The following is an 18,858-nucleotide window of genomic DNA, read 5'->3' as shown; positions in this document are numbered from 1 at the left end:
CCCCAGGCCAGGCATTCAGGAGGGCTGGGGGGGGGCAAGGAGTTGTTCACACCCAGGATCTGGACCTCCTGTGACCTCGAGGATGCAAAGAGTTGGAAGTGCCACAGCAGAGATCATCCTGTGTGTACCTTAAGGGTTAATTCTCTTCTGGTTAAAGTCAGCTAGCCAAGGGGAGGATGGCTGGAGGCAGCCCTGGGCCGGAAGAGGAGCCTGCAATGGAAAACAGACTAGTCTAAATAAAAATGAAAAGGGGAAGTAACAAAAAGAAGGAGGAAAGAAAAAGAAAAGGGATTACTATAAATTCATGGAAAGTAATTTTGTACTTCCATGGAAGGAGGAAGAGAGGGGAAAACTGGTGCTGTTTATTTACACCCAGTTTTTTGCAAATCCCATTTTCCAAGGAAAGGTGCTGTCAGCAACGTGTGTTTATGCATGTAAATGTATATTGTTTTGTGTTTCTCTGAAGAGAATCATGGTAGTTTTCTCCTTCCCAGTTCATTTGTACAACAGCCCTGCCAGGTTGGCATGGCTGAGAGAGATGGTGGCTTGAGGGTCAACTAAAGAGCTTGGTGGGGGTTGGAACTTTAAATCACCCTTGGACCCCCTCTGCTGTGTACATTTAAATCAGTATAGTGCCATTTTAGGGAGCCTATGGCTTTCCTCCAAAGAATCCTGGGAACTGAAGTTTGTTAAAGGCAATACTTTTTTTTCTATAAATGTTTAGGGGTACTCTCATTTTGACTCAGGAAAATCACCATTTTATAGTTCAAATCGGGGAAAATAAATGCAGTAAATGGGCAAAAGTACAAAGATTCACAAAACGTTTAGGGGTATGCATACCCCTGTGTCCCCCCAGAAAAAAAGCACTGGTTAGAGGTGCTGAGAGGTGTTAAAAAGGTAAAGGGACCCCTGACCATTAGGTCCAGTCGTGGACGACTGTGGAGTTGTGGCGCTCATCTCGCTTTATTAGCCTCCGGGTCATGTGACCAGCATGACTAAGCCGCTTCTGGCGAACCAGAGCAGCACACGGAAACACCATTTACCTTCCCGCCAGAGCGGTACCTATTTATCTACTTGCACTTTGACGTGCTTTCGAACTGCTAGGTGGGCAGGAGCAGGGACCGAGCAATGGGAGCTCACCCTGTTGCGGGGATTCAAACCGCCGACCTTCTGATCAGCAAGCCCTAGGCTCTGTGGTTTAACCCACAGCGCCACCCATGTCCCATCTGAGAGGTGTTAGGAGACCTTTAATTCCCTTCATGGAACTACAATTCCCAGAATTTAAATGAAAGGTGCAGATGAAGATGATGATAGATATAGATAGATAGATGATAGATAGATGATGATAGATAGATAGATAGATAGATAGATAGATAGATAGATAGATAGATAAGAGAGAGAGAGAGAGAGAGAGAGAGAGAGAGAGAGAGAGAGAGAGATGATAGAAGATGATAGATAGATAGATAAATGACAGATAGATAGATGATAGATAGATAGATAGATGATAGATAGATAGATAGATAGATGATAGATAGGTGAGGCATGTGTACAGAATGCAGTTTTTCCTTGTCTGAGTTACCACATACTTATTTCACAAACCGCTTCCATCAGCCCCATCCTCATGTGGCTGTTTGTGAAACCAGAGCGGCTGGAACTATTGCAGAAATGTGTTATTAAAGGTGTTTCTATTGCAGTGTTTCGGGATGGGTGGCCACTGGTGTCAACCTTCACAGCATCAGGTGTGATCTCCCTTTCCAACGCACCACCTCTCTCCCAACCACTTAGGGAGAAGATGCGAGAGTTGACAGGGCAAGCCGAGCGGCCCAAAATAATTGGAGACTGCTTCTCTCTCTTTTCCTTTTTGTTCCGGCATCTTGCTTAGATTGTAAGTGTCAGGATTCTGGGACAGAACAGCAGGAGTCACCGGTAAACTGCAAAATCAGGCGACAACTCCATCTCTCTTGTGGGAGGCCAACACCCAGTTGTTCATTGCAGAATGTAGGAAGTCCAGCAAATGACCAAGCCTGTGTTGTCAGTACAAGGGTTGCTTTGATAGGTTAGCATCTTTACCACCAGCCAGACCCTCCATTCAACTCATATTTTTTTTAGCCTCTTCCTCTGGTGAGGAGAGCATGAACCCCAACTTCTAAGGTCCAGGGTACACCTGGACTATCCTCACTCCCTGCCCTGGGGGGGGGAAGTGGTAATATTTAATTCACTGCATCTTTTCTCATCCCCACCCCTATGATAACAGGATCCAACTGTGCTCCAGGGCAAGAAATATCAGTCATCAGTAGTTATAATAATACTGTAATAATTTATTATTTATACCCCACCCATCTGACTGGGCCTCCCCAGCCACTCTGGGCGGCTTCCAACAAAGTATTAAAAATACATTAAAACATCAGTAATAAAAAACTTCCCTAAACAGGGCTGCCTTCAGATGTCTTCTAAACATCAGATAGTTGTTTATTTCCTTGACATCTGACCGGAGGGCGTTCCACAGGGTGGGCGCCACTACCAAGAAGGCCCTCTGCCTGGTTCCCTGTAACTTCACTTCTCACAGGGAGGGAACCACCAGAAGGCCCTCGGCACGGGATCTCAGTGTCTGGCTGAATGATGGAGGTGGAGACGCTCCTTCAGGGCCGAGGCCATTTTGGGCTTTAAAGATCAGCACCAACACTTTGAATTGTGCTCGGAAACGTACCTGTCATTTTGAGTACTCTGTGCAGCCCATTGTGACTGTGGGGTGGAAGGCAGTGGGGATCAAGGGTAAGTGGAACCAGAGAGAGAGAGAGAGAGAGAGAGAGAGAGAGAGAGAGAGAGAGAGAGAGAGAGAGAGAGAGAGAGGTGCATTTTGCAATTGTATGCATGCAATTTTGAGGGCGCATTTGCATTTTGAAGTTTAAGGCTGTAAGGTGAGGTTGACATTATCTGCATTCTTCTGGGTTTTGTTTTGCCTTTTGTACGCTCAGGACAGATGAAGCGTACAGGAGAGTTTGGAATTTGTTTTGGCATTTTACAAACTTGGGGGGGGGGGTATCATGGGGGCAAAGAACGCATCCCATGTGCCTCTGTCTGTTTCACTATCTATTCTTGAGTGCTGCAGCTCAAAACCATTTTGTTTGCCTGAGAAAAGGAGCTTTGAGTCCTCGCAGTCTTTGGGTGAAAGCAAAAATACTACTCAGAAATCCGTATGTGTTGCAAGATGTTTTCCACCAGTGGTTGGCAGAAGGTAGACTGGGGTATTTATTGGATGAATTCTGAGAAACAAGCTTCGCTGTGTTGGCTTTGGCATCAATTAGCAGGAACGTGAAAGCAAATATTTTTGGCATTGCAATTGTTTCAGCTAGAAAATGTGCAAGCGAGAATATTGGGAGTGGAGGCGAAAGCATTTGAATTTCCGAAAAGGTCAGGATTCTTTCTTTAAACAACGTAAGGACTCTACCACTATGCAAAAGCACATAACCTGTTTTCTTGGAGTAACAAAGAAACACAGTGGCATCCCACAGTGCCTTGTTGAACCCCTCCAGTCAGCCCTCTGTGGGGTCTTCTGCATCAAGGGAAGAGCAAAAAAATCAGATCATTCTCATTCACAGGCGATAGTTGGGTGGGGGCATGTGAGGAAGAATGAGCTGAGGAAAGCATGCTGGTTGGTTGTTTATTTTTATTTAATAGTCTTAGAGTCACAAAATGTTTAGGGGTATGCGTACCCCTGCGCACCACCCCCTCCCCTCCCCAGAAAAAAGCACTGTGCACATGGGTATGTATGTTGTTATTGCTGTAAGAAAAACAATTGGACCGACCTGCATCATCTGAGGCCCTTCTTCGCGAGCCTCCTCCACAAGAGATCTGGAAGGGGCAAGATAAAGATGGGCCTTTTCAGTGGTGGCTCCCAGTTCGTGGAATGCTCTCCCCAGGAAGGCTTGCCTGGAGCCTTTGTTAGGTTGGCGCCCTGGGGAGGTTGTGGGCTCCCCTTCCTAGAAGGTCTTTAAGCAGAGGTTGGGTGGCCATCTGCCATGGATGCTTTAGCTGAGATTCCTGCATTGCAGCGGGGTCAGACTAGATGACCCTTGGGGTCCCGAACAACTCTATGATTCTATAGCTTTAGGCACCAGGCAAAAGCATCCCTCTTCTCCCCGGCTATTGGCTAACTAAACAACCTATGGCTTTTTAAACTGTGGGTGTTGTTTTGTTTCTTATTGTTGTTCTAGGAATTCTAAGGTCTTATATTTATAAAATAAATGTACAAGGCAAACACATACATAAGTATATAAACCACGTGTTTGAAATAGTGCAGGAGAACAACCCTGAAGCCATTTTGACTCTCCTAAGGGAAAGGGAGCAGTATTTTTCTTATAACATTGTGTTATATATTTTTGTGTTTTTATATTTTAAACCACCCTGCGATCCTCAGATGATGGACAGTATAGAACTATAATGTATATAATAAAATGAATAAATGCCAGAGGAACACAGCTGCTGCCTTCGGAATAGTTTCACAGTAAACTGCTTTCATGTCATTCATATTTGTCTGAATTTGCCAGAATAAACAGACTCTCAGAACATTATCAAGAAGTGCTTGCTGTGTGAGGGACAAATAGGCACCATGTTCTTTGACAGGTATGGAACGTTCCAGAACAAATGTAAGATCAATCACACTTCAGAACTCCCTTCTTAGCTCTCAGCTGAATTAATATTCACCGATGAACCAATGAAGGTAATCGTTGTGGGTTTTTTTCCCTCCCAACACTCAGAGCTCCCTTCTTCAGAACACCTGAGTGTGGCGGATGCGACGTGGTTGGCGCTCAACGTGGTTTCCGGAGGAGGCAGTTTCTCCAGCTCCCAGCCCATCGGCGTGACCAAGATTGCCAAATCAGTGATAGCTCCGTTGGCTGATCAGAACATCTCAGTATTCATGCTCTCTACTTATCAGACAGACTTCATCCTGGTAAGGAAACACAATGTGAGCAGATAAATGACAGAAGTCATGCTCCATCTACAGAAGACCTGATAGGAATCAGATGGGTGGCCTCCCCTGAGACTATGACTTTAAGGGAATGATCCCCAATTATTTCCTAATTACCCTCTGCTTGACTTCTGAATTTTTAAAATTTTGATAACAGGTAACCGACATGCAACATGGTGTCAGAAGTGGCACTTACTGCAGCGGTTTCTAGCATGTATTGGTTGGCAGTGGGAAGCCTCTGGATTTGACTCTGGCACAACATCAGTCCTGCACACCCTAGCTTGCACTTTACTCAGAAAATGGGGCACTCGCTCTGCCCCTAATCAGTGATAGGCCTCATCCTGTGGTCCCTGTGTGTTGCCTTTGGGGATACCTTGTTTAGTGCAAGCTCTCTCCCTTGTCCTTCCTGCAGCACTCAGCATCCCAGAGTTTTTTGAACTTCTGTCTGTCCTTAGTAGGCGGCTGGACCCCTCTTGGCACATGCCTGTAAAATCATGTGTGTGAGTGCTGAGGCGTCAGAAATGTTGCAGCTTTGCACTTCAGCTGCTTTTGAACCACTGATAACCAGTTGTTTTTCAAAACAAAAATGGGGGAAAGGAAAGGAAGCTCTTTGAGTCCTTAAGACGTATTCCACACCAGGCAATACCTTCCTTTTTCGTCTTTAGGACGACTACAAATGCACAATGCTCTGAGGAAGCTTTTGTGCTCTGGATGTTAAGAAAAGTGTAGTGGGGGTATGGGGGTTCCTAGGAGCAGAGTAGACAATGAACCAGGGAAGTATCCTGCTAACTGTGCATGAGTGGGGAAGCTTATGGAAGCACCTGCCTGGATCAGGGCCTGTCTAGGAGCCAGGAAGATTGGAGCTCCAGTGTCTAATAATAATAATAATAATAATAATAATAATAATAATAATAATAATTTATTATTTATACCCCGCCCATCTGGCTGAGTTTCCCCAGCCACTCTGGGAGGCTCCCAATCGAGTGTTAAAAACAATACAGCATTAAATATTAAAAACTTCCCTAAACAGGGCTACCTTCAGATGTCTTTTAAAAATAAGATAGCTGCTTATTTCCTTGACATCTGAAGGGAGGGCGTTCCACAGGGCGGGCGCCACTACCGAGAAGGCCCTCTGCCTGGCTCCCTGTAACCTCACTTCTCGCAATGAGGGAACCACCAGAAGGCCCTCAGCGCTGGACCTCAGTGTCCGGGCAGAACGATGGGGGTGGAGACACTCCTTCAGGTATACTGGGCCGAGGCCATTTAGGGCTTTAAAGGTCAGCACCAGCACTTTGAATTGTGCTCAGAAACGTACTGGGAGCCCATGCAGATCTCTCAGGACCGGTGTTATCCCGGTGGCGACTCCCAGTCACCAGTCTAGCCTCCGCATTCTGGATTAATTGCAGTTTCCAGGTCACCTTCAAAGGTAGCCCCATGTAGAGCACATTGCAGTAGTCCAAGCGGGAGATAACTAGATCATGCACCACTCTTCCTAGACAGGGGACACAAAGACATATGCATACATACATGGCTGGCACACCCATAAGGCAAGGGGAGGCAACTGCCTCAGGCAGCAAGATCTGCAGAGCAGCAGATTCCAGTGTAGATCTTTATTCCTCTTGGTCCTGATCTCTCCCCCCTGAGAGGGAGGCGCGCCATTCTGTGGTTCACCTCAGGTATCAAAACGTATTGGGTCAGCCTGGCAAAAACACTCATGCCCTTACTCCCATCCAACCTATCTCTGTCCGTGGTCCTGTTTGATATGGGGCATAAGTGCCGACTCCCTGGAGCCTTGGGACCTCGAGCACCCACAAAATTCCCCATGAGGGGGCTGGGCACCCACAGATTTTGGTGCCAGGGCCATGCGTCCTGCATGGCACCCACAGCCCTGGGCACCCACAGTCGCGAGGCCAAGCTGGCACTCCTGGTGAGGGGCTTCATGCATGAATTAGACTTAAGCATGTTGGTTATATGAGGCTGATTGTCCCACAGTAACCCCAGCCTGGGGGACGCGGGTGGCGCTGTGGGTAAAAGCCTCAGTGCCTAGGGCTTGCCGATCGAAAGGTCGGCGGTTCGAATCCCCGCGGCGGGGTGCACTCCCGTTGTTCGGTCCCAGCGCCTGCCAACCTAGCAGTTCGAAAGCACTCCCGGGTGCAAGTAGATAAATAGGGACCGCTTACTAGCGGGAAGGTAAACTGTGTTGCCGTGTACTGCGCTGGCTCGCCAGATGCAGCTTGTCACGCTGGCCATGTGACCCGGAAGTGTCTCCGGACAGCGCTGGCCCCCGGCCTCTAGAGTGAGATGGGCGCACAACCCTAGAGTCTGTCAAGACTGGCCCATACGGGCAGGGGTACCTTTACCTTTACCTTTTAACCCCAGCCTGGGAGCTTAGAGTGAAGGGCAGGCAATGAATTAAAATAATAGCAACAGGGTCTTTGTTTTTCTCATGAGCTGATTTCTTCTTCCACCTCTTCTTCTTCTTCTTCTTCTTCTTCTTCTTCTTCTTCTTCTTCTTCTTCTTCTTCTTCTCAGATACGTGAGCGGGACCTGCCCTTTGTGACGCACACACTGGCTTCTGAATTCACCATCCTCAGGGTCGTGAACGGGGAGGCGGTGGCGGCCGACAGCCTCGGGATAACAAACGGATTTATGAAACCGAAACTGGGTATGGTTCCCCTCCAGTTTGCCACCTGTCCCCAGTTTTACGGGGATCAGTGCTCTCTTTCTGGTCACAGCCCATTGCAAACCAAGACCCCTTTTAATGGTGTGTGCCAATTTCCTTTGGGGGGGGCACCATCCAACATTGTGCTACGATGAAGCAGTACCCTTGTTCCCAATGTTTTGCTGCAGCAGAACGTGGTTGCGGAAGAGAATGCCTCAGCAGGTTGCTGGTAACTCTGTTGCGTGAAGAACTGCGCCATCTATTGCATGATGAGCTTCTATTGATGCGCTAGGCTCCCTGCCTCCAGCCCTACCAGTCCCAACGAGCGCAAGCTGCCGCAGCAGAAATAACTTCTTATCATTCCTTTACATCTGTGTGTCTCTTCCTCTCTTTCAGTTCAGAGGCCTGTCATCCACCCGCTTTCCAGCCCAAGTAACATGTTCTGTGTCACCAGCCTGGACCCAGATACCCTCCCTTCGGTTGCTACACTCCTTATGGATGTCATGTTTTACTCCAATGGGTAAGTTCAAACCAGGGAATTGTGGAAGGCACAAGGGAGAAAGAAGCTTCCTTAAACCTCACAAGAAATGCCTTTGGACTTAACCCGCTTGAGACCATTTCCCTTCATGACTCCCTGGGATTGCCAGGAACTCCGCCAGAAGCTTCTTGAAAGAAGGGGTGCCACATGATACCTGTTCCACAGCTATTGATCTTTTAGGGTGCACTTTGGAACTCCCTGCCTCTGTATTCTTCCTGCCACTGGCAAAAAAAATATTTTTGTTTAGGCAAGGTATGTAGAATGATGGCATGCATTTTAATCTGGCTTTTAGCTTGTCGTTGATTTCAGTTTTGTTTATAGTTGTTTTTAACTGTATTAAATTTGACACTTTATTCTTTTTGTAAACTGCTTTGGGCAGAATCGAGCAGCATATAAATTGTTCCCAAATTTGGTTCCTCCGCAGAGTAAAAGATTTTATGGTGGGCAATGAAGACTCTGGACACATTCGGTTTTTCTCATTCTCCCTCATTGAGGGTTACATTTCTTTGGTGATGGATGTACAGACGCAGAAAAGGTGAGAACCGGCTCCCTAAATCCTATTCACTGGGCCTCGAGCATTTATTAGGAGACCTCGCATGTGCCCCCATGCGAATACGCAGCGCCCACATGAATGCCAAAAATCCAGCTGGCTCCTGAAGTAACTTAAAAGAGCCCCGGAATACATATGGGCTTCATATACCCATCCCAGAACATGGAAGCCAAAAGCGAGCCAGAATGGTGCAAGGGAGTTACACCAAGGGTGGACGTGAGGGATGGGTTCCTGGGAGAGGAGATGCCTTCAGGAACATTCCAGGGAAAACAGCACTTTGGGGTGGTCTTTTGCGGGATCTGGGTTCAAATTCTTCTGGGGAACAGAAGAAAGAGCAGCAGGTGGGATCTTTTACTCCGGAATATATGTGGCTTTAGAATTTTATATTGGCCATGTCTTGCAAGCCACTTTGAGTGTCATTGCATTAGTTACTGTATTTTTCGCTCTATAAGATGCACTTTCCCCCCTCCAAAAATTAAGGGGAAATGTGTGTGCATCTTATGGAGCGAATGCAGGCTCCATGGCTTCAGCGATAGCAACGCGAAGCCTCCGAAGTGCAGTGGGAGTGCTCCCACTTCACTCCGGAGGCTTCGCGTTGCTTTTGCTGAAGCCTGGAGAGCGAGAGGGGTCGGTGCGCACCGATCCCTCTTGCTCTCCTGGCTTTGCTTCGCTGGAGAGGCCTTGCGCAGCTTTCCCTCTCTGCGCTGCGCCATTTCAGCGAAGCAGAAGGAGAAATGGAAGGGGCTCCGTTTCTCCTGCCGCTTCACTGAAGGGGCACTGCGCAGAGAGGGAGAGATTTTTTTTTCTTGTTTTCCCCCTCTAAAACAAGGTGCGTCCTATAGAGCGAAAAATACGGTATATGTTTATTTATTAAATTTATATCCCGCCCTTCCTCTTAAAGGAGGCAGGGGTGGCAAAACAGTTTTTTGGTTGGTAGATGGCTTGATTGCATTCATAGGCCACCTTTTTCTTCGAGGAGTGGTGCACATAGTAAACTTTAGCTGGCAACAACCCTAAATCTAAAAACTTGCATCAAAGATGCCATAGGCCTCCCTGGGTGCATAAATGGGTGCTGGGTTTCTCGAGTTCTTTTTAATACAGCAGGACGGACTAAAAGCTTATTTTCCTGTTCTCTCTCTTTTTAAAAGGTTTCCTAATAATTTGTTGTTTACAAGTGCATCGGGAGAACTCTGGAAGATGGTCCGGATTGGAGGGCAGCCTCTTGGATTTGGTAGGTTGTGCCTTAGAGGCTGGCTGCTGACTTGCTGAGGTGGGGTTTACTGAGAAGCTAATGGATTTGCCTGTCGTTTCCCTGTCCATATATCCATCAGGGAACATGGGGTATACAGAGTAAGGCAGGAGTAGGGTTGCAATTCTTCTCTTCTGCTCATTGGGATATGGGGCACCTCTCCCTCAACATGGGAAGTCCCATTCATCCAAGCGGCACGGATCATTACCAGGGGGACGTGCAACACAATGCCCTTTCCCACGATACTCCATTGTTTCTAGCCCAGCCATGGTACTCCATTCCGTTTCCCCCTCCTTCCCACCTCAGCAAGTCAGCAGGCTGTATACCCCCTGGCCTCCGCTCTCATGATCATCGCCATAAAGATTATGCACTTCACGGTTTCGCAGATGGCTCTGCGCAACAGGAAATGCCAAGAGCAGAGAGCAAACAAATCCCTGCAGCAAACAGAGGATCTTCTCAAAGCCTCTGTTTCTCAGATAAACTCATTCCTGACGCTCCCTTCACCGCCAGTTGAAGGACCTGTGACTGCAGGAGCCAACAGGGCGCCCTCTTCGGCATAGGCGCCAACTCCTAGGGGCCAAGGCAGTGCCAGATTTACATATAAGCTGAACAAGCTATAGCTTAGGGTCCCACTCTCTCAGGGCCCCCCAAAAAAATTTAAAAGGGGAAAAAACCTGGATGTACATTTTCAAAATACAGTGGTACCTCAGGTTACAGATGCTTCAGGTTACAAACGCTTCAGGTTACAGACTCCGCTAACCCAGAATAGTACCTCTGGTTAAGAACTTTGCTTCAAGATGAGAACAAAAATTGCACGGCAGCGGGAGGCCCCATTAGCTAAAGTGGTACCTCAGGTTAAAAACAGTTTCAGGTTAAGAACGGACCTCCAGAACGAATTAAGTTCTTAACCCGAGGTACCACTGTATAAGATAAAAAACAAATAAAATAAAACCTACATACAGCAACAGTGTTTTGTGTTGTGTAGGCTCCTGTGATGTAAGTAATGGGCCCCTATCATTTTAGGTTAGAGATAAATAATTATTTCACTATTAATATACTTAATTGTATTTCAGTTCAACCATTACTTTGAAAAAATACATATTTTGTTGGGTGCAAATGGCTTTAGATACCTATTAGGTCCATAAATTACCATATAGCATATATTCAACACAAAACAGTGACAATTTGTTGTTGACAAAGGAGAGCTGGACATATAAAGGGCCCCATTACCTTCAGTAGCTTAGGGCCTCATCAAACCTAAATCTGGCCCTGGGCCAAGGCAGTTTTGCACACACACACCATCTATTTTTTGAGGGAGCCAGACACCCTCAATGATCAGAGGTTGTCTGGCTCCTCACAACGTCACACGCGTGACGTCAGGACATTGCACAACTTCACTCCGAGCCCCCTCAATTCCTCTGTAGAGAAGCTGGCGCCTCTGCTCCTCTGTGTATGGAACAAGTTGAAGCTTTCCAGACTAGTCACCCTGGGTAGCCCTGCAGAAAGAAGATTATAGTAATCTAATCCTGGTTCCCAAAGCAGGAATGTCTGTGGCCCCGTCGCATCTTTCCTCGGCTAACACGGGCGTTTGTAATGAGCTGTTGTTTTCTCCTCCTCTTTCCCCCAGATGAATGTGGAATTGTGGCACAGATTTCTGAACCGTTGGCGGCAGCTGACATCCCAGCCTATTACATCAGTACGTTTAAGTTTGATCATGCACTGGTAAGTCCCAGGATGCTACTTTTAAACCAAGACTATTGGTCCATTGAGAGGGATTAGCAGAGGCTGCTCAGGCCAGCTTTAATAGGGCATTGTATTATTATTATTATTATTATTATTATTATTATTATTACTAAATTTCTATACTGCCCTTCATACAAGATTCACATAGCAACAAATAACCCTCCCTGCAGTTTAAAAGGCCATAGATTGTTTAATTAGCCAAAGGCCTTGGGTAAAGAGGAAAGTTACGCTTGTCACCTAAAGATTTACCCAGGCCTTTGGCCATTAAATAATCTATGGCCTTTGTGTGGGCACTATTATTAATATTATTGTTGTTGTTGTTACTATTATATTTGCTGTTTTTTCTTATGCTTCAGATTATGTTTTTATTATCACGTTCCTTGAATTTGTTCTTAATGATCTACACCACCCTGGGGTCTTTTGATAAAGGGTGGTATGTAAATTTAATAAGAATAAGAATAAGAATAAGAATAAGAATAAGAATAAGAATAATACCCTGGCTGGCAGTGGCTCTCCAGGGTTGCAGGTAGGGAATCTCCCAGCTTCACCTGCAGACACCAGGTGTAATAAACAAAAATCTGCCCTTATACAGGGATTGAACTTGGCTCCTTATTTCCTCAGGCAAAGCAAACCCTTCTGCCACTGAGTTGAGGCTTTTCCCTGTGGAGAAAGAGAAGGTCCATTTTGGACATCCCATCCACCCACCAGCGATAAAATATCTTAGGCCGGCTTTGGCAGCAGGCTAGTGCCGCTGTTAGGGTCTTTTGTTTTAATGTGTTTTAATGTGTGTGCCAAGTCGCATGCTGTGTTTCAGAGTCTCTCCCCTCACTGCCCCCCCCCCAAATAACAATCCCCATGATGCTGCCCATTACCTTTCCTACATTAAGCCTCTTTCGGAGAGAGCCCTGACCTTCTAACCCATTAAAAGCTCAGGCAGCAAATCCCAGCTTTTCTCCTCCTCTGGTCAGGTTTTTTTGTTTTGTTTATATATATTTTTGGCACCGGCCTCTTTTCTAGCCTGGAAACTCCAATGTGTACTCTGTTTTTAAAAAAAAGAAAAAGAAAAAAAGTCAACACCATCTCAGATAGCGAAGGTCAAATGGTTAGATCCACTTGGTTTATTTCCTTAAACATTAACCACGCTGATAAGATAAGCCCATAAGAGCCTTCCTAAAGCTAACACACATGGGCTTATTTCGCACTCGGGTGATAAGCCTGTGTCTGGGCTGTGCCACTTCGGAGGTGGCGGGGAGGGGGTGTGCCTGACATCAGGATCCAAAAAGTATTTCTTGCACCTAGAAAACTAGCTGCTCAGGGAGAAAAATAGAGTAACATCCAGCCATAGATCTCAGTGGCAGAGTGCTTGCTTTGAATGTATGGTCCCAAGCTGAGTCCCTGGGATTTATAGAGAGGACTGGGGAGGTTCTCTGAAACCCTACATAGATGCTGCCAGTCTGTGTAGGCAATACTAAGGTGGATGGACAAAAATCAGCTTCCTTTTGTCCTTGGCACTCTATATTTCTGCATGCAGGGCCTTGTTAGAGTGCTGTTATTGTTGTTTTGGGGGGGTTGTTTGTTTTTATATGGAGGAGCATTCAGTTATTGAACACCCCCATAGTTGAAAGTGGTTCATCCCTACAATTCTGTGATTCTGCAACACACCCAACACCCTGCCACTCGCAGAACACCACCAGTTGGATATCCGCCTTGGCGGGGCTTTTTCTGGCAGCAGCCAAGGGAAAGCTTTTAAAAAAGTGCTTCTCTGCCATGTCCTAAGGCCCTTAAGATGTCCTCTCAGGGACCTATAGGATTGTACCCATTATTAATTAAAAATTATGGGTGATAACCCAAAGAAGCCCTTGAAGTGGCTGGACTGATTTGGATGGGTCTACTCTTGATTGTGATTTGAGAGAGCATTATCTGGGACACGGTTTTAGGGTGGATGGGGATACGTACGAGAACTGCACATTCTCTTTCGGCAGTGATTGACAAAAGAAGAAAGTTATTAAGAGAGATTGCTGTGTTTCCCCAGGGAGAATCAGAATGTTAGGTTTATTTTAATTCAGATGTGTGTAACTTGCATTTTCTTTCTTTTTAGTCATTTTGAAATGGGCATCTTTTTTCCCCTAAGGGGGCAAGGTCTGCTTCCCCAAGCAAACTTGAGTGTTCTGTGTTTGTTCATGTTGTCATTCGTGTTCAGCTTTACTTTAATACCGTGGTACCTTGGTTCTCAAACTTAATCCGTTCTGGAAGTCCGTTCCAAAACCAAAGCGTTCCAAAACCAAGGCATGCTTTCCCATAGAAAGTAATGCAAAATGGATTAATCCGTTCCAGACTTTTAAAAACAACAGCAATTTAACATGAATTTTACTATCTAATGAGACCATTGATCCATAAAATGAAAGCAGCAAACAATGTACTGAGGTCCCACAATCAATCCATCAGTAGCTGAACTGGGTTCCACACAGTCACAAAAACAAAACCACAAAATAAATAGCAAAAACAGACCTCAGTGTAACACTCAAAACGGAAGTGTGACTCTCAAATCGGAAGCGTAACACTCAAAATGGAGTACGTTCGGCTTCCAAAAAGAGTTCACAAACCAGAACACTTACTTCCAGATTTGCAGTGTTTGGGTTCCAAGTTGTTTGAGTACCAAGGCGTTTGAGAACCAAGGTGCCACTGTATTGTTAAACTTGGTTTTGCCGTGGTCCAAGGACTAGAAACAAATAAGTGAACCTGACTCAGCAAAGCTAATGCTAGATATCATCTTAACATTCTGTCCATCGATTCTGGGCACCCTGCAATGTTGCATTTATGACAGTTGGCCTATAATTTATCATATCTAGAAGTCTGAATTTCTATCAAAATGTAGCGTCCTGGTTTTCAGGGGTGGTTGTTCTTTCTTCCTCCCACTACAGGTACCAGAAGAAAATATCAACGGTGTTATCAATGCACTTCAAGTGAGTCAAGCTGAAAAGCACTAGGAATCCTTTGGAGCGGGACTAAGGGTGCATTTTCTGTCAAAAATTCTTCTCAGTATTTTCTTGGAGCAAGGAGAGAGAGAGAGAAAAAAGTGGTTTGTTTGTTTTTTACTCCAAAGAGAGCCTGGGAAAAGAAGCCGTTGCCACGTGTGAAGAAAATAAGAAACAAAAGACTGCTTGAGAGGCATAAATAACTCCTGATAGCTTTTTTAAAAATAGCAATTTTGAAAATAAAATCTTCAAAGGGGCAGAGCGTGGTGAGGAGCAAGAAGGAAAAATGTTTGGGATTTAAAAACTGTGGAGGGTTTCTGAAGTTCAAAATGTACCAATTCTGCTGTTTTCTCTTTCAACCCACCCACCCACCCTCTCCCCCTTTTTCATTTTCATTTGCCGGTGTGACAGAAATACACCGTTATCCGAGGTTTGAAATAAAAGAGACTGTGTACTTCAACTGAGGGAGGAACTGGGATGGAGCACATTTGTGAGGATGGGAAGAGCAAAAGTGTAGCACGCATTTGCGGAAGAACAGTGAGAAGGGGAAATAAAATACAATTTTGGACTCTTGTCGCCTTTTCTGTGAACAACAGGCGGGTCATTAAGTGTGTCAGGCCAAGAGGGTCCATTGTTACAAGGAAGCGTCACCATGCTATGAGGACAAAAAGGGAGCCATCCTGTCTCAGACCATCTATTCCAGCATTTTGTTTAGAAACAGAAAGCAGATGATGGCTCCATTTTAGCTCTGTATCGTCAGCACCAGCCTTTCTCAACCTTGGGTTGCTGATGGACTACAACTCCCATCATCCCCTGCTATCAGGACCAGTGGTCATGGATGATGGGGGTTGTAGTCCAGCAACACCCGGGCTCTGCGTGATTTCAGGCACGGAGCCATTCCCAGCCCTACCCAGACGCCATTGGGGATTGAACCCAGTTGCTCAAACCACTACAGCTACAGCCCTGCTTCCCCATAGTGGCCAAGCAGATGCGTCTAGAAGCCAGCAGTGAGCATTAAGACGACAGGCTTTCTCTGCTTGGTTTGGCTCTGGTTTGCTCTGTTTGGCTAGCATGGCGAACACCTCTTAGGAGAGATGCATGAACTGGTCTGATGCTCTGCGGAAGCCACCTAAAACGAGTGGCCATCGCTGTGCTGTTTGGCAGGGAATTTTTTTCGCCAGGAAAAGGACTTCAGTGGAAGAGCCACAAGTTCCCAGTGGCCAAGCCACAGTATCTCCCAATAAAAAGGCAATGGGAAAGGCCTGAGACCCTGAAAAGTTGATGCCAGGCAATGCTGGACTCAGCTGGCACAGCATCCTCTCAATGGAGGCTGTGTCCATATGGGCAAATGGGGCACTGCCCCACCAACCTCTGCCTGCCTTCAGCCAGCCCCCACCTGCCTGCCTTCCTGGATGAAGAGCTGGTCCAGGGGGTGGCATTGCCCCCATCAGCTTCCTCCTCCTCCCTCTCAGTTTGCCCCTTGTAGAATTCAGCAGGAAAGACAAAACTAGACTGAGTTCACTCTGTTTGTCATTGGCTCTGGCACCACCTACTGGTGGGCTCCTTGCCTTCCAACCAGTCCCAGTGGATTGATCGGGTTGCATATTCCCAGTCTTTCTCGGCAGGCAAGACTGGGAAATAAAACCACAAGCAATGTAGCTGCTCAAAACATAGCAGGATAATTTTTTTATAGGTGTTTTCAATGACGTTGCGGTGGAATTTTTTCCAGGGCTTGGTGCTTTTCCCCCGTGGAAAATGTTCCATGTTATGAGTTCATGAGCAACAGCCAATGGATGCCAACTGCTGGCACCCGCCAGTTGTTATGGACTCCAACTCCCATCAGCCCTGCCTGATATAGCCAATTGTCAGGGATGATGGGAGCTGTGGTCCACAGCACCACCCCTGCCCTAAGGTATCAGAAAATTGCCTGAGGCAAACTGAGATACTTTTTTTTCAGTGCAAATTTTATCAATCCAATCCAAAGGTTTGTGGAAGACCCAAACTGCTGTGCATTATCTCATTTTCAGCAGGTTGGAGCAGAGATGTGAGGGTGGGGCAACATAAGAAGCTGCTTTTTATTGTCAGGCCATCGATTTCTCTAGCTGACTGGCAGCCGCTCTCCAGGGTTTCAGACAGAGGCACCCTCTCAGCCCTTCCTGGAGATGGCAGGGATTGAACCTGGGACCTTGTGCATGCAACGCAACTGCTCTCCTCCTGAGCTATTGCTCTTCCCTGTTTGGGAATTACAGTCATTTCCCTGTAGAAGCCAATGGGCGCAATTTGAATGCGTTCTCTTGGGCATAGCCCATTGACATGAGTGGGATGTGGTGCTTGTGCCCTCTGTTGTAGAAACTGACTTGGATCCTGGCCAGACGCAAAATGGGACTGATTTTGTTTGCTTAGTTCCTCCATTCAGAATTGCGAGTTGGCCATTGGGATGCACTGCTGATTTGGGGGGGGGGGGGAAACTGAAATGTTGATTTCGGTGCATTTGTACTTAAAAGAACTTCTCTGTGTCGCTGCAGTTGTACGCCTCTAAGAGAGCCCTCTGCAGTCTCCTGGTACGTCTCTGCTGAAATGTTTTCCAATCTAAGCAAGTTTCACTCTGCCTCTGTCTCTTTCTCTCAATGCCAGCTTGCTACTTTTCTCCAGGTGTCTAGTAATCCTCCTTCCTTCCGGTCCTGATGTCCAGGCGGTGATTGCCATTGCTGATGTAGCCAAAATGGTACCACCCACTTCCTCCTGGGGCTTCTTCAAGGCAATGGTGACATTAATTGGCAAATTCCTCTTTGCAGCTTATGCCTCCAGGATGACGGGGCGTTTAATGATGAATTACTCCCTTCATTAGTCAGTTCCTGTTCCGTGTGGAGGGAGAGGCTTTATTTACAAATGCCTTCTCGTTTTCAAAGGTATTTTTCATACTATATAAACAGCAGCATCCAGTCCAGAAAACGTATATCAAGTGGAAATCAAGATCTCCACCATGAATGGAAGTCAGTTAAGTCACAAATAAGGCTGGAAGTCACACTGAACACGAAGCAATAAAAAGAACAGAAGCCAAAAGAAGGAAGCTTCTAATTAAAGTTGCTTAGGCTCTTTGTGTGAGCAGAGCTCCGCTGTGAGTAAGCATTCTAAAACCTACATGGGGAAGATCAGGGCTGAGAAGCCTCTCTATCTGGACTTTATGACTCTACCCCACCTCTCACTCACCCACTTCTGTGCCCTCCTTCTCCAGGGCTTTTGCCTTGTTGGGATGTGTGCTTATGTCTCTTGCTTGGCTGGGTTAGAATCTGGTCTACTGGATAAAAAACTAAGATTCACACCAATTGTTCTGCCCACTTTTTGAATCTGGTCCTTCCCAGCCACTGCCATGTGCCTTCCCCTCCCCCCAAAAACACAACCCTGCAAGCATGTCCCACAGAGGAAAATGCAGCCCTCGCTCTAGAACAGCGGTTCTGAACCTGTGGGTCCCCAGATGTTGTTGGACTACAACTCCCATCACCCCTGGCTAGCAAGGCCAGAGCTCAGGGATGATGGGAGTTGTAGTCCAACAACATCTGGGGACCCACAGGTTCAGAACCGCTGCTCTAGAAAGATCTTGGCCACAGAGGTAATACACTGTTGTCTTATTAACCAATGCCCAAGAGGCACAGGGAAGCACATTTTAGAATTCTATCTCCAGCTAATGACAGAACTGGCAGTACCACAGCTCAGCTCAAGAGCTCCCGAGACAGAAGCAACAGCTGCCAGATTTGATAAATCGCCTCGCCTAGCAGCCGAATGCTGCCAGGTGCTCCGTGCAGTGCCGTCATGTGGCCATTTATCAGAAGGCAACAATGGGTTTTCATTGCCCATGGCTTATCCCCGCAATGCCTGAACAATAGTTCTGATCGCTTCTTTCTCTCCGATATGTATTGTTTAAGATATACAGTGGTACCTCGGGTTAAGAACTTAATTCGTTCCAGAGGTCTGTACTTAACCTGAAACTGTTCTTAAACTGAGGTACCACTTTAGCTAATGGGGCCTCCCGCTACTGCCACGCAGCCGCCGTGCAATTTCTGTTCTCATCCTGAAGCAAAGTTCTTAACCCAAGGTACTATTTCTGGGTTAGCAGCATCTGTAACCTGAAGCGTCTGTAACCCGAGGTACCAGTATACTCAGACTGGAGGGGG

At 46.5% G+C, this 18,858-nt stretch overlaps 1 protein-coding gene across 1 annotated transcript in view; it reads left to right on the top strand.

Moving 5' to 3' along the window:
- CASTOR2 (cytosolic arginine sensor for mTORC1 subunit 2) overlaps positions 1-15,254 on the top strand; it is a 47,877-nt gene extending 32,623 nt beyond the window's left edge. Inside the window, exons 3-9 of the mRNA XM_028707847.2 lie at positions 4,758-4,951; positions 7,502-7,634; positions 8,028-8,151; positions 8,594-8,704; positions 9,868-9,950; positions 11,596-11,690; positions 14,633-15,254. Coding sequence (XP_028563680.1) covers positions 4,758-4,951; positions 7,502-7,634; positions 8,028-8,151; positions 8,594-8,704; positions 9,868-9,950; positions 11,596-11,690; positions 14,633-14,698 — 806 coding nt within the window. The 3' untranslated portion in view covers positions 14,699-15,254. The remainder of the gene's footprint in view (positions 1-4,757; positions 4,952-7,501; positions 7,635-8,027; positions 8,152-8,593; positions 8,705-9,867; positions 9,951-11,595; positions 11,691-14,632) is intronic.
- The last annotated feature ends 3,604 nt before the right edge of the window (positions 15,255-18,858 follow it).

The sequence above is a fragment of the Podarcis muralis genome, chromosome 15, assembly GCF_964188315.1.
Source record: "Podarcis muralis chromosome 15, rPodMur119.hap1.1, whole genome shotgun sequence".
Lineage (NCBI taxonomy): Eukaryota > Metazoa > Chordata > Lepidosauria > Squamata > Lacertidae > Podarcis > Podarcis muralis.
The sequence above is the reverse complement of the archived record's forward strand: the minus strand, read 5'-3'. Positions and strand labels throughout refer to the sequence as shown.